The sequence below is a fragment of the Dendrobates tinctorius genome, unplaced genomic scaffold (assembly GCF_039654945.1).
Source record: "Dendrobates tinctorius isolate UK_male_01 unplaced genomic scaffold, ASM3965494v1 ptg000119l, whole genome shotgun sequence".
NCBI lineage: Eukaryota > Metazoa > Chordata > Amphibia > Anura > Dendrobatidae > Dendrobates > Dendrobates tinctorius.
Genome location: NW_027361787.1, coordinates 265,938 through 280,388, shown reverse-complemented (window position 1 = coordinate 280,388; position 14,451 = coordinate 265,938). Strand labels below are relative to the sequence as shown.

Here is a 14,451-nt window from a genome sequence, read left to right as displayed (position 1 = left end):
CTGGGTCATCCATCACCTCCTCTTCTATGTCATGTGCACCTTCCTCTGTGTCACCGTGTATGGTGGTATAGTGTGCGGGAAGAGGCACCTGAGTCTCAGCAGGGTCAGAATCTGGCTCTGTACACTGCGAGGACAATGTAGTGCTCTGAGTGAATGTACCAGCAGAATCATCCATCAGCGGCTGTGCATCAGTGCACTCCATGTCAGATTCATCTTGGCCTAGGTAATTCACCATTTCACTTGATAATCCAGGCATGGTATGTGAAAACAGCTCCATGGAGTAATCAGTACTATGGCCTGCGTCATCCTTCAATCTTGGTTGGGGTGAAGGACACAAGGAAAGGTGTGGTTCATGAACATGATCCTCCAATGATGACTCAGTGCTTTTACTTTTTACAACTGAAGAAGAGGAGGCTGAGTCAGCAATGTAAGACAAAACTTTTTCCTGATGCTCTGGCTTTAAAAGCGGTTTGCCAACTCCTAGAAAACTAAGCGTTCGAGGCCTTATGTAGCCAGACGATGACGCAAGCTCAACACCTCCTGCATTCGGTCCTATTTTGCTCTTGCCACTACCATCAGATCCACCACCAACACCATCATTACCAGCTGCCAACCCCCGCCCAATTCCACGGCCTCTTCCACCAGCCTTCCTCATTTTTGGTAGAAATGTAGACAAAATCCAACAAACTATATAGTAATGTAAAACAAGGTACAAGGTGTCTATAGGACAGGGGAGATTTTTAATTTCTGCACACACTTGTGGACACTGGACACTTTTGGATTGTGTGAGGCCCACTGAGTATCTGAGCGCTGTGTCACAGGCTCGATGGCAGAGCTGTGACCAAAGTGACTAGAGGATAAGGGAGATTTTTAATTTCTGCACACACTTGTGGACACTGGACATTTAGGATTGTGTGAGGCCCACTGAGTATCTGAGCGCTCTGTCACAGGCTCGATGGCAGAGCTGTGACCAAAGTGACTAGAGGATAAGGGAGATTTTTAATTTCTGCACACACTTGTGGACACTGGACACTTATGGATTGTGTGAGGCCCACTGAGTATCTGAGCGCTCTGTCACAGGCTCGATGGCAGAGCTGTGACCAAAGTGACTAGAGGATAAGGGAGATTTTTAATTTCTGCACACACTTGTGGACACTGGACACTTATGGATTGTGTGAGGCCCACTGAGTATCTGAGCGCTCTGTCACAGGCTCGATGGCAGAGCTGTGACCAAAGTGACTAGAGGATAAGGGAGATTTTTAATTTCTGCACACACTTGTGGACACTGGACACTTATGGATTGTGTGAGGCCCACTAAGTATCTGAGCGCTCTGTCACAGGCTCGATGGCAGAGCTGTGACCAAAGTGACTAGAGGATAAGGGAGATTTTTAATTTCTGCACACACTTGTGGACACTGGACACTTATGGATTGTGTGAGGCCCACTGAGTATCTGAGCGCTCTGTCACAGGCTCGATGGCAGAGCTGTGACCAAAGTGACTAGAGGATAAGGGAGATTTTTAATTTCTGCACACACTTGTGGACACTGGACACTTATGGATTGTGTGAGGCCCACTGAGTATCTGAGCGCTCTGTCACAGGCTCGATGGCAGAGCTGTGACCAAAGTGACTAGAGGATAAGGGAGATTTTTAATTTCTGCACACACTTGTGGACACTTATGGATTGTGTGAGGCCCACTGAGTATCTGAGCACTCTGTCACAGGCTCGATGGCAGAGCTGTGACCAAAGTGACTAGAGGATAAGGGAGATTTTTAATTTCTGCACACACTTGTGGACACTGGACACTTATGGATTGTGTGAGGCCCACTGAGTATCTGAGCGCTCTGTCACAGGCTCGATGGCAGAGCTGTGACCAAAGTGACTAGAGGATAAGGGAGATTTTTAATTTCTGCACACACTTGTGGACACTGGACACTTATGGATTGTGTGAGGCCCACTGAGTATCTGAGCGCTCTGTCACAGGCTCGATGGCAGAGCTGTGACCAAAGTGACTAGAGGATAAGGGAGATTTTTAATTTCTGCACACACTTGTGGACACTGGACACTTATGGATTGTGTGAGGCCCACTGAGTATCTGAGCGCTATGTCACAGGCAGAAATTGGCTAGTGTATCACAAACTACAAGGTGTATGTAGAATTGGGCAGAATTGGAATCTCCCTAGAGTGCAGGTCTGTAAGAACGGAACATGTCCTCGACTTATTCTCACAGAGTGACTCACTGATAGCTTCACTGTGGCTGTGATAACAGCCGTTACACGGTACTGTGTGAGGAGCGTACACCGCTGTATGGTGTGAAAAAATGCACGCTCAGTACCTCAGCAGGACAAAAAAAAAAAATTGTGATTGCTTTTAAAAAAGCAGTTTGTGGAGCAGTGGGTAAACAGCAATGCAGGAATGTCAGGAAGCCTTAGAAGGCAGCCCAACAACCAACACCACTGATACACCACTATATAGCCTCCCCTTGCACTGCACAGTGACTGGTGTGTTGTACAGGCAAAATCGCTAGCAGCAGAAGCAGTTTTTTTTTCTTCTTCTCAGCAGGACAAAAAAAAAAATTGGGATTGCTTTTAAAAAAGCAGTTTGCGGAGCAGTGGGTAAACAGCAATGCAGGAATGTCAGGAAGCCTTAGAAGGCAGCCCAACAACCAACACCACTGATACACCACTATATAGCCTCCCCTTGCACTGCACAGTGACTGGTGTGTTGTACAGGCAAAATCGCTAGCAGCAGAAGCAGTTTTTTTTTCTTCTTCTCAGCAGGACAAAAAAAAGAATTGTGATTGCTTTTAAAAAAGCAGTTTGCGGAGCAGTGGGTAAACAGCAATGCAGGAATGTCAGGAAGCCTTAGAAGGCAGCCCAACAACCAACACCACTGATACACCACTATATAGCCTCCCCTTGCACTGCACAGTGACTGGTGTGCTGTACAGGCAAAATCGATAGCAGCAGAAGCAGTTTTTGGTGTCTTCTTCCCTGCCTAACGCTCTCCCTACAAAATCAGCAGCAGCAGCAGCTCTCCCTATTCTGAGATCAGCATGAGTAACATGGCGGTCGGCGTGCACGCCCTTTTATACCCCCTGTGACGCCCACCAAAGCAAGCCAACCACTTGCATGCCCTTCTGAAAGATGGTGGTGACCCGTGCCTATGTCATCACGTTGCCCACAGTGTCCGTGGATCCTGATTGGCTGAAAAAGAGCGCAAAACAAACTTTTGATACGCGACTTTGGCGCGTAAGTCGCCGACCTTGTGGCCGACCTCATCCTAGGGTCGGGTTTCGTTTCATGAAACCCGACTTTGCCAAAAGTCGGCGACTTTTGAATTTTTTCGACCCGTTTCGCTCAACTCTAATCGTATCTGCACCAAAATAGTCTCCATTAATAACGTCAGCACATTATGCAAATCGTCTCTTCAGAGAGGAAGAGGACTAGAACTCTAGTGCCACCTATTGGAAGTAGCAATCCTAATAGTCAATGTCGACCCTTTAACGAGCCTCGTTACATGACTTAGGATAAAAGCCAAGCCAGAATCTCGGTATTCAGACCCCTTTAAATTTTTCACTCTTTGTTTCATTGAAGCCATTTGGTAACTTAAAATTGATGCTATCTATTCCTGACACTGGAGTGGCTAATAAATTTACGAAGTATTTAGTTTGAAGTTTGGGATCTGCCAATAAGTGGCTAGTTTTCTGTTTCGGATAACATGATACTATTTTTTTTTTCCGTTTAGTCTTGCTTGAATATAAGTCAGTATTAAATAGTCTCTTGATGAGTCATCATTGGTGAGGACGATGAAACCACTAGAAATGAGAGGCTTGGAGAGTGTGTATACGTCACCTCACCCTATATACTGAGATGTGGGGTACATGTTTTTCTATTAGTCACTTTCCGACTAACATTCAGGGGGTGAATTATGGGTATAGTTTTACATTTGGAATTAATAAACTTTAGTTTTATCCTTTTGTCAGCAATCATGAGGAATGACAAGAGACAACCCATTTAAGAAGATTTTGGTTAAAACTATTCCAACACTATGAACATAAAAAAGGCTTCTCCCCTATGTGACGTCTCTGATGTTTATTAACTGTTGATTTCCAAGTAAAATATTTCCCACATTAAGAAAATGAAAAAGGCATCTCCTCTGTGTGACTGCTCTGATGGCGATTAAGATGCACTTTCTGGTTAAATATTTCCCACATTAACAGGAAAAAGGCTTCTCCCCTGTGTGGATTTTCTGGTGCTGAACACAATCTGATTTATTGGTAAAACATTTCCCACATTCTGAACAGAAAAAAGGCTTCTCCCCGTGTGAGTTCTCTTGTGGGTAACGAATTGTGATTTATGTGCAAAATATTTCCCACATTCTGAACATGAAAAAGGCTTCTCCCCTGAGTTCTTTGGTGGATAACAAAATATGATTTCTGTGCAAAATATTTCTTTGTATATTGTATGTGAGGGTGGCTCCTCTTGGTATGCACCTATTCACATTAGTTTGGATGTGCCAGTCAGTTTTTTTGTCTCTTGCATGTTGGCTTACTGACCGAGCACTCCGCCCTCCACCAGGTGGTGATTTTAATTATAGCAGGTCCCTACTTACTCATAAATGCAGGCATTGCTGACAGAGGTGTCCACATTCACCCTGGAATTCAGACATCAGCCTTAGAGAGGTATTCACACGGTGTAGGTACCCATCAGATTTGAGGCCGCCTTGACATTGGCTGGTGGGCAGATATTTGGCCAAATTTTATGCTAAGAGTCTCATATATTTTTTCTATAATTCTAAAGCTGTATTGCAAATCTAATTACATATATTCCACATTGACATGCCTTAGCATGATAGAGTGCAACCATTCTTTGTATATAGTTTTATCCTTTTGTCAGCAATCATGAGGAATGACAAGAGACAACCCATTTAAGAAGATTTAATTGTTGTTAAATCTATTCAAACATTATGAACACAAAAAAGTCTTCTCCCGTATGTGACGTCTCTGATGTTTATTAACAGTTGATTTCCAAGTAAAAAATTTCCCACATTAAGAAAATGTAAAAGGCTTCTCCTCTGTGTGACTGCTCTGATGGCGATTAAGAAGCGCTTTCTGGTTAAATATTTCCCACATTAACAGGAAAAAGGCTTCTCCCCTGTGTGGGTTCTCTGGTGCTTAACACAATCTGATTTATTGGTAAACATTTTCCACATTCTGAACAGGAAAAAGGCTTCTCCCCTGTGTGAGTTCTCTGGGGCTTAACACAATTTGATTTATTGGTAAAACATTTTCCACATTCTGAACAGGAAAAAGGCTTCTCCCCTGTGTGAGTTCTCTGGTGCTTAACACAATCTGATTTATTGTTAAAACATTTCCCACATTCTGAACAGAAAAAAGGCTTCTCCCCTGTGTGAGTTCTCTGGTGCTTAACGCAATATGATTTAGTGTTAAAACATTTCCCACATTCCGAACATGAAAAAGATTTCTCCCCTGTGTGAGTTCTCTGGTGGGTAGCAAAATGTGATTTATATGCAAAACATTTCCCACATTCTGAACAGGAAAAAGGCTTCTCCCCTGTGTGAGTTCTCTGGTGGGTAACAAAATTTGATTTCTGTGCAAAATATTTCCCACATTCTGAACAGGAAAAAGGTTTCTCCCCTGTGTGAGTTCTCTGGTGGGTAACAAAATTTGATTTATGTGCAAAATATTTCCCACATTCTGAACAGGAAAAAGGCTTCTCCCCTGTGTGAGTTCTCTGGTGTATAACAAAATCATATTTCTTGTTAAAGCATTTCCCACATTCTGAACATGAAAATGGCTTCTTTGCTTTAGGAGCAGTTTGTTTTTTATTGCCTCCTTTGTGACTTTGATTTCCCTTAGTAGTCAGTAATGAATCAGAAGACGGGACCTGTTTCATAGGTCCAGATGACAGATCTTTGCTGTGAATGGATGATGATATATCTGAACTAACAGCAATCCCTTCAGTTATATCTTGTAGGATTTCAAGATCATCAAATTTAAAAACTGAAGATGTCAGCTGTCCTTCTGATTTCCTGGTACAGTCATCTAAGATAAAAAACAATTATTTTTTAATAAAATATCCTTGAGTTTTATAAGTTTGAACATTTCTACTTAAACTGTCCATAAAAATGGCAATCTATATAAAAAATTTTCATTATTTACCAAGACAATGACAGTTCACAGTCTAATAGAAAACCTTGTTGGATGAACCAGTAGTGTGCGGTGTTCAACTGTTTGTTCATTCTGCCTCCCAAATATCGAATAAAAAGAAACCAATCAATGTTATGTAGGCGAAAATAATACCAATTCTCATCTCACAAAAAACAAGTCCCCACTCAGGTCCATCATCTGTCATTGGAAAAACAGAGGTTCCCACACTATTAGTGGCTCAAAGGCTGTTGAAAAGCAATAAGGTTTCTATAAACCAATCCAGCAAAATCCGCTCTCACTTCGGAGTCTTGCAGTGTGCGCAAACAACATTTAGGGTCCCTGTATTTAGCAATACTATAGTGAGAAGAATCCACTTAATTTATGGTGTGTGTCTCCTGGAGCACAATCTGGGCACTATGTGCTGGGTAATAAAATGGCAGATGTGCAATTTTCACTCTTCAACATCCACTGCGTGTTATTTTCCAGAAAGTGGCTGTGGAGTCAAAATATTCACTCCTCCTATAGATTATAACCCTCAGTGAATTAATTTATGAAATGGAATCACTTTATGAGGATTTCTACTATTCTGGTTTTCTGTCATTTAGTTATATTAGGGCATCTGCATATGGTGTGTCCAATCTCATCTGGGATCTGTTCCTGCTGTCCAGCTGGAGTAATCTGCTCCCTACTTCAGCCAACTGGAAAGTACCACACCCTACTAAAGCGCAAAGCACATGGCCGGAATCTGCCAGATACAGCGCTGTTCTCCTCTGGTTCAGTCCTCTGTACAGGGTTCCCCTGTATTTTCTATAATCAGTCTGGCAAAACTCACAACTGGGGGCTGCAAGCCTCAGCTGTCAGCTTCAGTAAGGCTGGTTATCAAGAATAGAGGGGTCCCAACACTGTTTTTTAATTATTTAAATAAATAATTTTAAAAAAACCAGTATGGGGTCCCCCCCCATTTTTGACAACCAGCATTGCTAAAGCTGACAACTGGGGGCTGGTATTCTCAGGCTTGTAAGGGGCCATGGATATTGACCCTCCCAGGATAAAAAAGCAGCTTGCAGCTTCCCAGAAAAGGCACATCTATGAGATGCGCCAATTCTGGCATTTTCCCGGCTCTTCCCACTTGCCCTGTAGTGATGGCAAGTGGGGTTCATATTTATGGGGTTGATGTCACCCTTGTATTGTCAGGTGACATCAAGCCCACAGCTTAGTAATGGAGAGGTGTCTATAAGACACCTCTCCATTACTAATCCTATAGTTATATGGTAAATAAAGACAGCCAGAATAAAGTCTTTTATTAGAAATAAAACAAAACGCAGTTTTCGTTTTTTATTTAAAAATAACACAGAGAATTCTCACGATGATCTGCTGTGACGTCACTTAGCTTGAACTGTGGTGACCTCATCACTGACTTTTTCCCACGGTCCTGAGGTCACTGCAGTTCAGCCTGGCTGGAAACCTTGATGATGTCACTGCTGGTCAATGATGCTGCGCTTGCAGCAGCTCATTCACCAGTGGTTCTCAGCCTGGACGGTCGCATCTTGGCACCATCCTGGATGAAAACTAATTATTCCCCAGACCTGGATTATAGTGTGGGATAGAACGACAGACAGGTATGGTATATTGTTGTTTTTTATTTTTATTACAGGAGAACGAGGTCTTCGGTGGAAATAGGCATTAGGTGAGTATAACTGTGTTTGCTATTTTTAAATAAAAAAGGAAAACTGTTTTGTTTTATTTCTAATAAAAGACTTTATTCTGGCTGTGTCTTTATTTACTACTAACTGAAGAGCCCGGCGTTGCCTGGGCATAGTAACCAACTGTGGTTAGTTATCACAAATTATAATGATTATACTGCACATAAAAACATTTCACATCATATTCAACACTACAGATTTGCAACACAAATTAACTAAACGATTACCCAAGTATTGATAGTATTTTATTTTCAACTCATTCAAGAGCCTTTTGATAAACAACATGTGTATCTGTGTATCTAATCCTATCCTGTGTGATACTGTCTACTGAGCCGTGTATCTAACCCTATCCTGTGTGATACTGTCTGCTGAGCCGTGTATCTAATCCTATCCTGTGTGATAATGTCTGCTGAGCTGTGTACCTAATCCTCTCCTGTGTGATGCTTTCTGCTGAGCTGTGTATCTAATCCTATCCTGTGTGATACTGACTGCTGAGCTATGTATCTAATCCTATCCCGTGTGATACTGACTGCTGAGCTGTGTATCTAATCCTCTCCTGTGTGATAATGTCTGCTGAGCTGTGTCCCTAATCCGCTCCTGTGTGATACTTTCTGCTCAGCTGTGTATCTAATCCTATCCTGTGTGATACCGTCTGCTGAGCCGTGTATCTAACCCTATTCTGTGTGATACTGTGTGCTGAGCTGCGTATCTAATCCTATCCTGTGTGATACTGACTGCGGAGCCATGTGTCTAATCCTCTCCTGTGTGATACTGACTGCTGAGCTGTGTATCTAATCCTATCCTCTGTGATACTGATGGCTGAGCTGTGTATCTAATCCTATCCTGTGTGATACTGACTGCTGAGCCATGTGTCTAATCCTCTCCTGTGTGATACTGACTGCTGAGCTGTGTATCTAATCCTATCCTGTGTTACACTGTCTGCTGAGCCATGTATCTATTCCTATCCTGTGTGATACTGACTGCTGAGCTGTGCATCTACTCCTATCCTCTGTGATACTGACTGCTGAGCTGTGTATCTAATCCTATCCTGTGTGATACTGACTCCTGAGCCATGTGTCTAATCCTATCCTGTGTGATACTGACTGCTGAGCTGTGTATCTAATCCTATCCTGTGTGATACTGACTGCTGAGCCGAGTATCTAGTCCTATCCTGTGTGATACTGGACTCCCACTGCAGTCTGTGTCAGAGGGAGGTCTGTGTTGGCACGGTAATAAATTGTGTTTTTTCCAGCTTTACAGAAGGACAATAACACCATAGAAATGATAAGAATAATAGGCAAAATTGTTTGGTGAATTGGAATGCGCGGGGTTAAAATTTCACCTCACAACATAGCCTATGACGCTCTCGGGATCCAGACGTGTGACTGTGCAAAATTTTGTGGCTGTAGCTGCGACAGTACAGATGCCAATCCCTGACATACACACACACACACACACATTCAGCTTTATATATTAGATGTAACTATGGGGTTGGTAATGGATAGACACCTTTCCATTACTAAGTCGTGGGCTTGATGTCACCTGACAATACAAAGGTGACATCAACCCCACAAATATGAACCCCACTTGTCACCACTAAAGGGCCAATGGGAAAAGCCGGGCAAAGTGTCGGAATTGGCGCATCTAATAGATGTGCCTTGTTTGGGCTGGTTAATGTTTAATCTTTATTTGTAGTTTTTAGTAAATGAGATTCTCATGCTTTGGGGTGGGATTGTGGGAGTGGATGTGGGTTGGGCTGTGGGCGGGGCCTTATGTGGTGCTATGCGTACATATTCATCTGTATTGGCTTATGACACTGATCCTTCAGTGACCTGCCCCCTATTTTACATAAAAAATTACATCCAGAAAAATGTCACCGGCGATGGTGGCACCTGCGCAGTAAAAACTATAAGAGATAGATGATACTGGACAGGCGCCGCTGGTGTCCCTTGTAAATTTATTTTTCCAAGCGTCACAATAGCCACAATATTATAGGCATTGTCAACAATAATATCAACACTACAACACTATTATATGCATTATGTAATAATGGGGGGCAGGTCAGTGAGGGATCCACAACCTGTCATAAGTCAATACAGATGAATATGTAATCAGAGCACCTAATAAAGCCCCGCCCACAGCCCCGCCCCAAAGCACGAGAATCTCATTAACTGAAAACTACAAATACAGATTAAACAACAACCACAAGACGGATTTCATCACCAGGTATCATTGTAATCAGTACAACGGTGCCAACCTGACAGTGTCTGTAGGTTACTGAGCACAATCCGGCTGACAGGTTCCCTTTAAGACATCTCAGACATTTGGAAGAGGCAATGGAGAGCTTTTTTTCAGGACTATCAGGGAGTTACAGACTCACATTAGGCAGGAAGGCCGATCCCACCACAATTAAACCATCATACAGAATGAACAGGTTAAAAAAAGACATAGAATAAAAATATGTTACATCCCCAACAACAACAACGTATGTACGAGGGGAGAACACTAAACTGGAGCTGCACTCATTTATGGTGGACCATTGGAGCCACTATGAGTCCTGACCAGAAGAGTAGAGAAAGTATTCGCGCCCCCATTTCAGGAGCGATTGTGAAGTAATCTGAAAGCAATGTGATTTATGATGTGGAGAGAATCTATGAAACCAGGGCTGGAGCCAACACATCTCCTGCAGGCGGGAATAAATGTATATTACAGCCATCGGCCACGCACAGCTTAGAGATCTATCATGGCACAGGTGGAATGTTTGTCCTGTAGTTTATTACAATCCTCCTTGAAATTACCGTATTTTTGGACTATAAGACGCACCTAAGTTTTAGAGGAAATTAGGGGAAAAAATTGAAGCAAAAAATGTGGTCAATTCTGTACTTAATATCCCCTATCCTGGTATATATGGTCCCCTCATCCCCATTCTGATACACATGGCCCCCTCATCCCTACCCTGGTATGCATGGCCCCCTCATCCCTGTCCTGGTATGCATGGCCCCCTCATCCCTGTCCTGGTATGCATGGCCTCCTCATCCCTGTCCTGGTATGCATGGCCCCCTCATCCCTGTCCTGGTATGCATGGCCCCCTCATCCCTGTCCTGGTATGCATGGCCCCCTCATTTCCATCCTGGTATGCATGGTCCCATCCTTATCCTGGTGTCACGATCCATTTTTCAGGTCATCGGGGGTTAATATTAGTTTTTGCAGCTGGTGTTACTGCATGTTTAGTTGGTCTTCTGCTGAGTTTTTCCCCCTGGTGGCCGCTGGTGTTACTGCATTGTGATTAATTACCTATGCAGGCGGAAACCACTCCCGCCGTTCTACATAAGCTCACCAGGTGCACCAACTAACTGTTGGTGATATTGTTTCTCTTTGGAGACCAACCAAGCTGGAGTTCAGGAGCTGACAGAGTCCTGTGGATCTTCAGTTGTCTGCTGTTTTCAGGTGGCTAACTCTGCTGTCCTGGAGCATTGCAGGAGAGGGACAGGTCGGAGACTTGGGCCTCACTACCATTAAGTGTACCCCCAAGTTAAGGAAAGTCAGAACACCCCCTTAGTCTTAGGGGCAGTTCAGAGGCAATGGTTCCATATCCCCTGTTTTCCCCTTACTGCCCCGTGACACCTGGTATGAAGGGACACAATCTTGTCCTGGTATGCATGACCCCATCATCCCTATCCTGGTATGAATGGCCCCATCCATATTCTGGTGTGCATGGCCCCATCCTTATTCTGGTGTGCATGGCCCCATCCTTATCTTGGTATGCAGGGCCCCCATCTCGTCCTAGTATGCATGGTCCCATATCTCATCCTAGTATGCATTGCACCTCATCCCTATCCTGGTATGCATGGCCCCATCTCGTCCTGGTATGCACAGACCTCATCTCGTCCTGGTATGCAGTGCAGGGCCCAATCTCGTCCTGGTATGCAGGGCCCCATCTCGTCCTGGTATGCAGGGCGCCATCTCGTCCTGGTATGCAGGGCCCCATCTCATCCTGGTATGCAGGGCCCCATCTCGTCCTGGTATGCAGGGCCCCATCTCGTCCTGGTATGCAGGGCCCCATCTCGTCCTGGTATGCAAGGCCCCATCTCGTCTTGGTATGCAGGGCCCCATCTTGACCTGGTATGCAGGACCCCATCCTTATAAGTGTCCCCCACCCACATTCCTATCCTGATATGTGTGGCCCCATCAGAAAACATTACAAAAAAAAAACCATTACACTTTCCTACCCGGCGCTCCCTTGCAGCGTCCTGCTCTGGTGCCAGCAACTGCATTATGCTTGTAAGCAGCGCTGAGAACAGTGAGTATTCATGAATATTCATGTCTCTTAAGTAGCGGCACACGTGACCACAGGTAGCAGCAGGAAGCCGGTGGCTGACACTGCGTGCTACTGAAGAGCAATGAATACTCACTGCCCTTTGCATGCACAGTCCTGGCAGCTGTGCTCTGCTTGTGAGCAGCACATGACGTCCCTGTCATGTGCTGCTTACAAGCATATAGCAGTTGCTGACACCGGAGCAGGACGCTGCGAGGGAGCGCGAGGTAAGTAAGTGTAATGATTTGTTTTTTAATGTTTTCTGATGGGGCCATGCATACAAGGATTTGGATGGGGATGGGGGTGTGGGCCAATTATAAGGATGGGGCTATGCATACCAGGACCGGGGTTGGAGGCTAATCATATCAAGATACTATTATTAAAGAGAAATGAATATTCATTGTCCTCAAAGCCCATGGGCGTGGAATGCAGTGAATATTCATTTCTCTTAAGTAGCGGCACACATGACCGCCGGTAGCAGCAGGAAGCCGGTGGCTGACACTGCGCGCTACTGAAGAGCAATGAATACTCACTGCCCCTTGCATGCACAGTCCTGGCAGCTGTGCTCTGCTTGTGAGCAGTGCATGTCGTCCCTGCCATGTGCTGCTTACAAGCATATAGCAGTTTATGGCACCGGAGCAGGACGCTGCGAGGGAGTGCGGGGTAAGTAAGTGTGATGGTTTGTTTTTTAATGTTTTCTGATGGGGCCATGCATACCAGGATGGAGATGGTGGTGTGGGCCAAATATAAGGATGGGGCCATGCATACCAGGACTGGGGTTGGGGGCTAATCATATCAAGATACTATTATTAAAGAGAAAAGAATATTCATTGCCCTCAAAGCCCATGGGAGTGGAATGCAGTGAATATTCATTTCTCTTTAGCAGCGGGAACAGGAGTTAGCCGCAGTCACCGGCTCCAGCCTCATGTGACCCGCTGCTCCGCCGATGCCGTTCCCCCACCTCCCCACCACAGCCAGAGCCGGTACATCCGAACTATAAGGCGCACCCCCCATTTTCCTCCACATTTTTGAAAGAAAAAAGTGTGTCTTATAGTTTGAAAAATATAGTAGTGTTAATACAAATTGAAAAGTCAGGATAAAGGGAAACTCTGCTGTTATTGTACAGAAATTCACACTTGGCCTCACTGCACATTTACTGTTGTCGATCATAAAAGGGAAGTTTGGCCAGAAAGACTGGACCTGGTCTTGTAGGGACCATGAGACATTCAGCAGCACAGAAGGGAGAGAAGATTCATCCGATAAGATCTCAGGGATCTAGGAAGCCAACAGCATCATTACCCTCCGCTTTCTCTTACAGGCCCAGCATAAGATTTTTCTTCAAGTGATTTTCTATCTTGTCAGCACATTCTACGTACGATGTCATTTGGCTTTATAGTTAATCTGGGCAGGTAACGGTCAGCGTCTCCTAATCCCAGGGGGTAGGTGGATCCTCCAGGTTGTAAGTTCTATAGAAAAGGGCTTTCAATGCCCAAAGTCATGTGAACAGTTTTGGGTGGAGGAGAATGTTGTGGTCTAGAGGCAAAATGGTGATCATGGTAATACGGCCGGACTACACCACCGATAAAGCAGCCACAGCCGGTGACTGAGAAGAATCTGTGACTTCTCTGCATTCAGTGGTTACTACTCACCTGGGTAGTCATATGTGGGAATCTCCTCTTTACACCGCTCATCACCCCTCACATATGTCTCTGTTGTATTAATATAGGTCAGATCTTCTCCCTGAAACAAATATTGTAAAAGTCACTGACAGATGGAGAAGTCCCATCTATGATCAGCTCTAATCCTGCCATCTCCACCGTTCTCATTACACAAGTATAAAACATATAATACTGGTGGATAAAACAAGACTGAGCACAAGACCTTCACAGCCGTCTACACATCATAGGGGAGATCTCCTAACACCTTCTCTCCATCTACCTGATGATCCTGAGGAACACTGGGATCTACTTGTTTACAGTCCTGTGGAAGAAGAGGACGGGGACATCTCTCTGGTGTTGTCCTCTTACTGGATAGATCTGGAGGAAACACATACAGGGACTGAATTCATTCTCTACATACAGATAATTATAGGCCGTGTGTATTTAGTCCTGTCTATTACCTGGAGATGTGAGGGGCTGGGGAACCTCCATTATGACATCCTTGTACAGATCTCTGTGTCCTTCTAAATACTCCCACTCCTCCATGGAGAAATAGACAGCGACATCCTGACACCTTATAGGAACCTGACACATACAATGATA

General features: G+C 44.4%; 1 protein-coding gene across 1 annotated transcript; it reads right to left on the bottom strand.

Annotated features, from left to right (window-relative positions):
• Window positions 1–4,924: 4,924 nt before the first annotated feature.
• Window positions 4,925–13,917, bottom strand: LOC141101501 (uncharacterized). Its single transcript, XM_073590629.1, has 2 exons — window positions 13,840–13,917; window positions 4,925–6,067 (listed from the first exon to the last, which is right to left on the bottom strand). Exon 2 carries the CDS (start codon window positions 5,916–5,918, stop codon window positions 5,118–5,120), a length of 801 nt encoding a protein of 266 aa, XP_073446730.1. The 5' UTR covers window positions 5,919–6,067; window positions 13,840–13,917; the 3' UTR covers window positions 4,925–5,117.
• Between the last annotated feature and the right edge of the window lie 534 nt (window positions 13,918–14,451).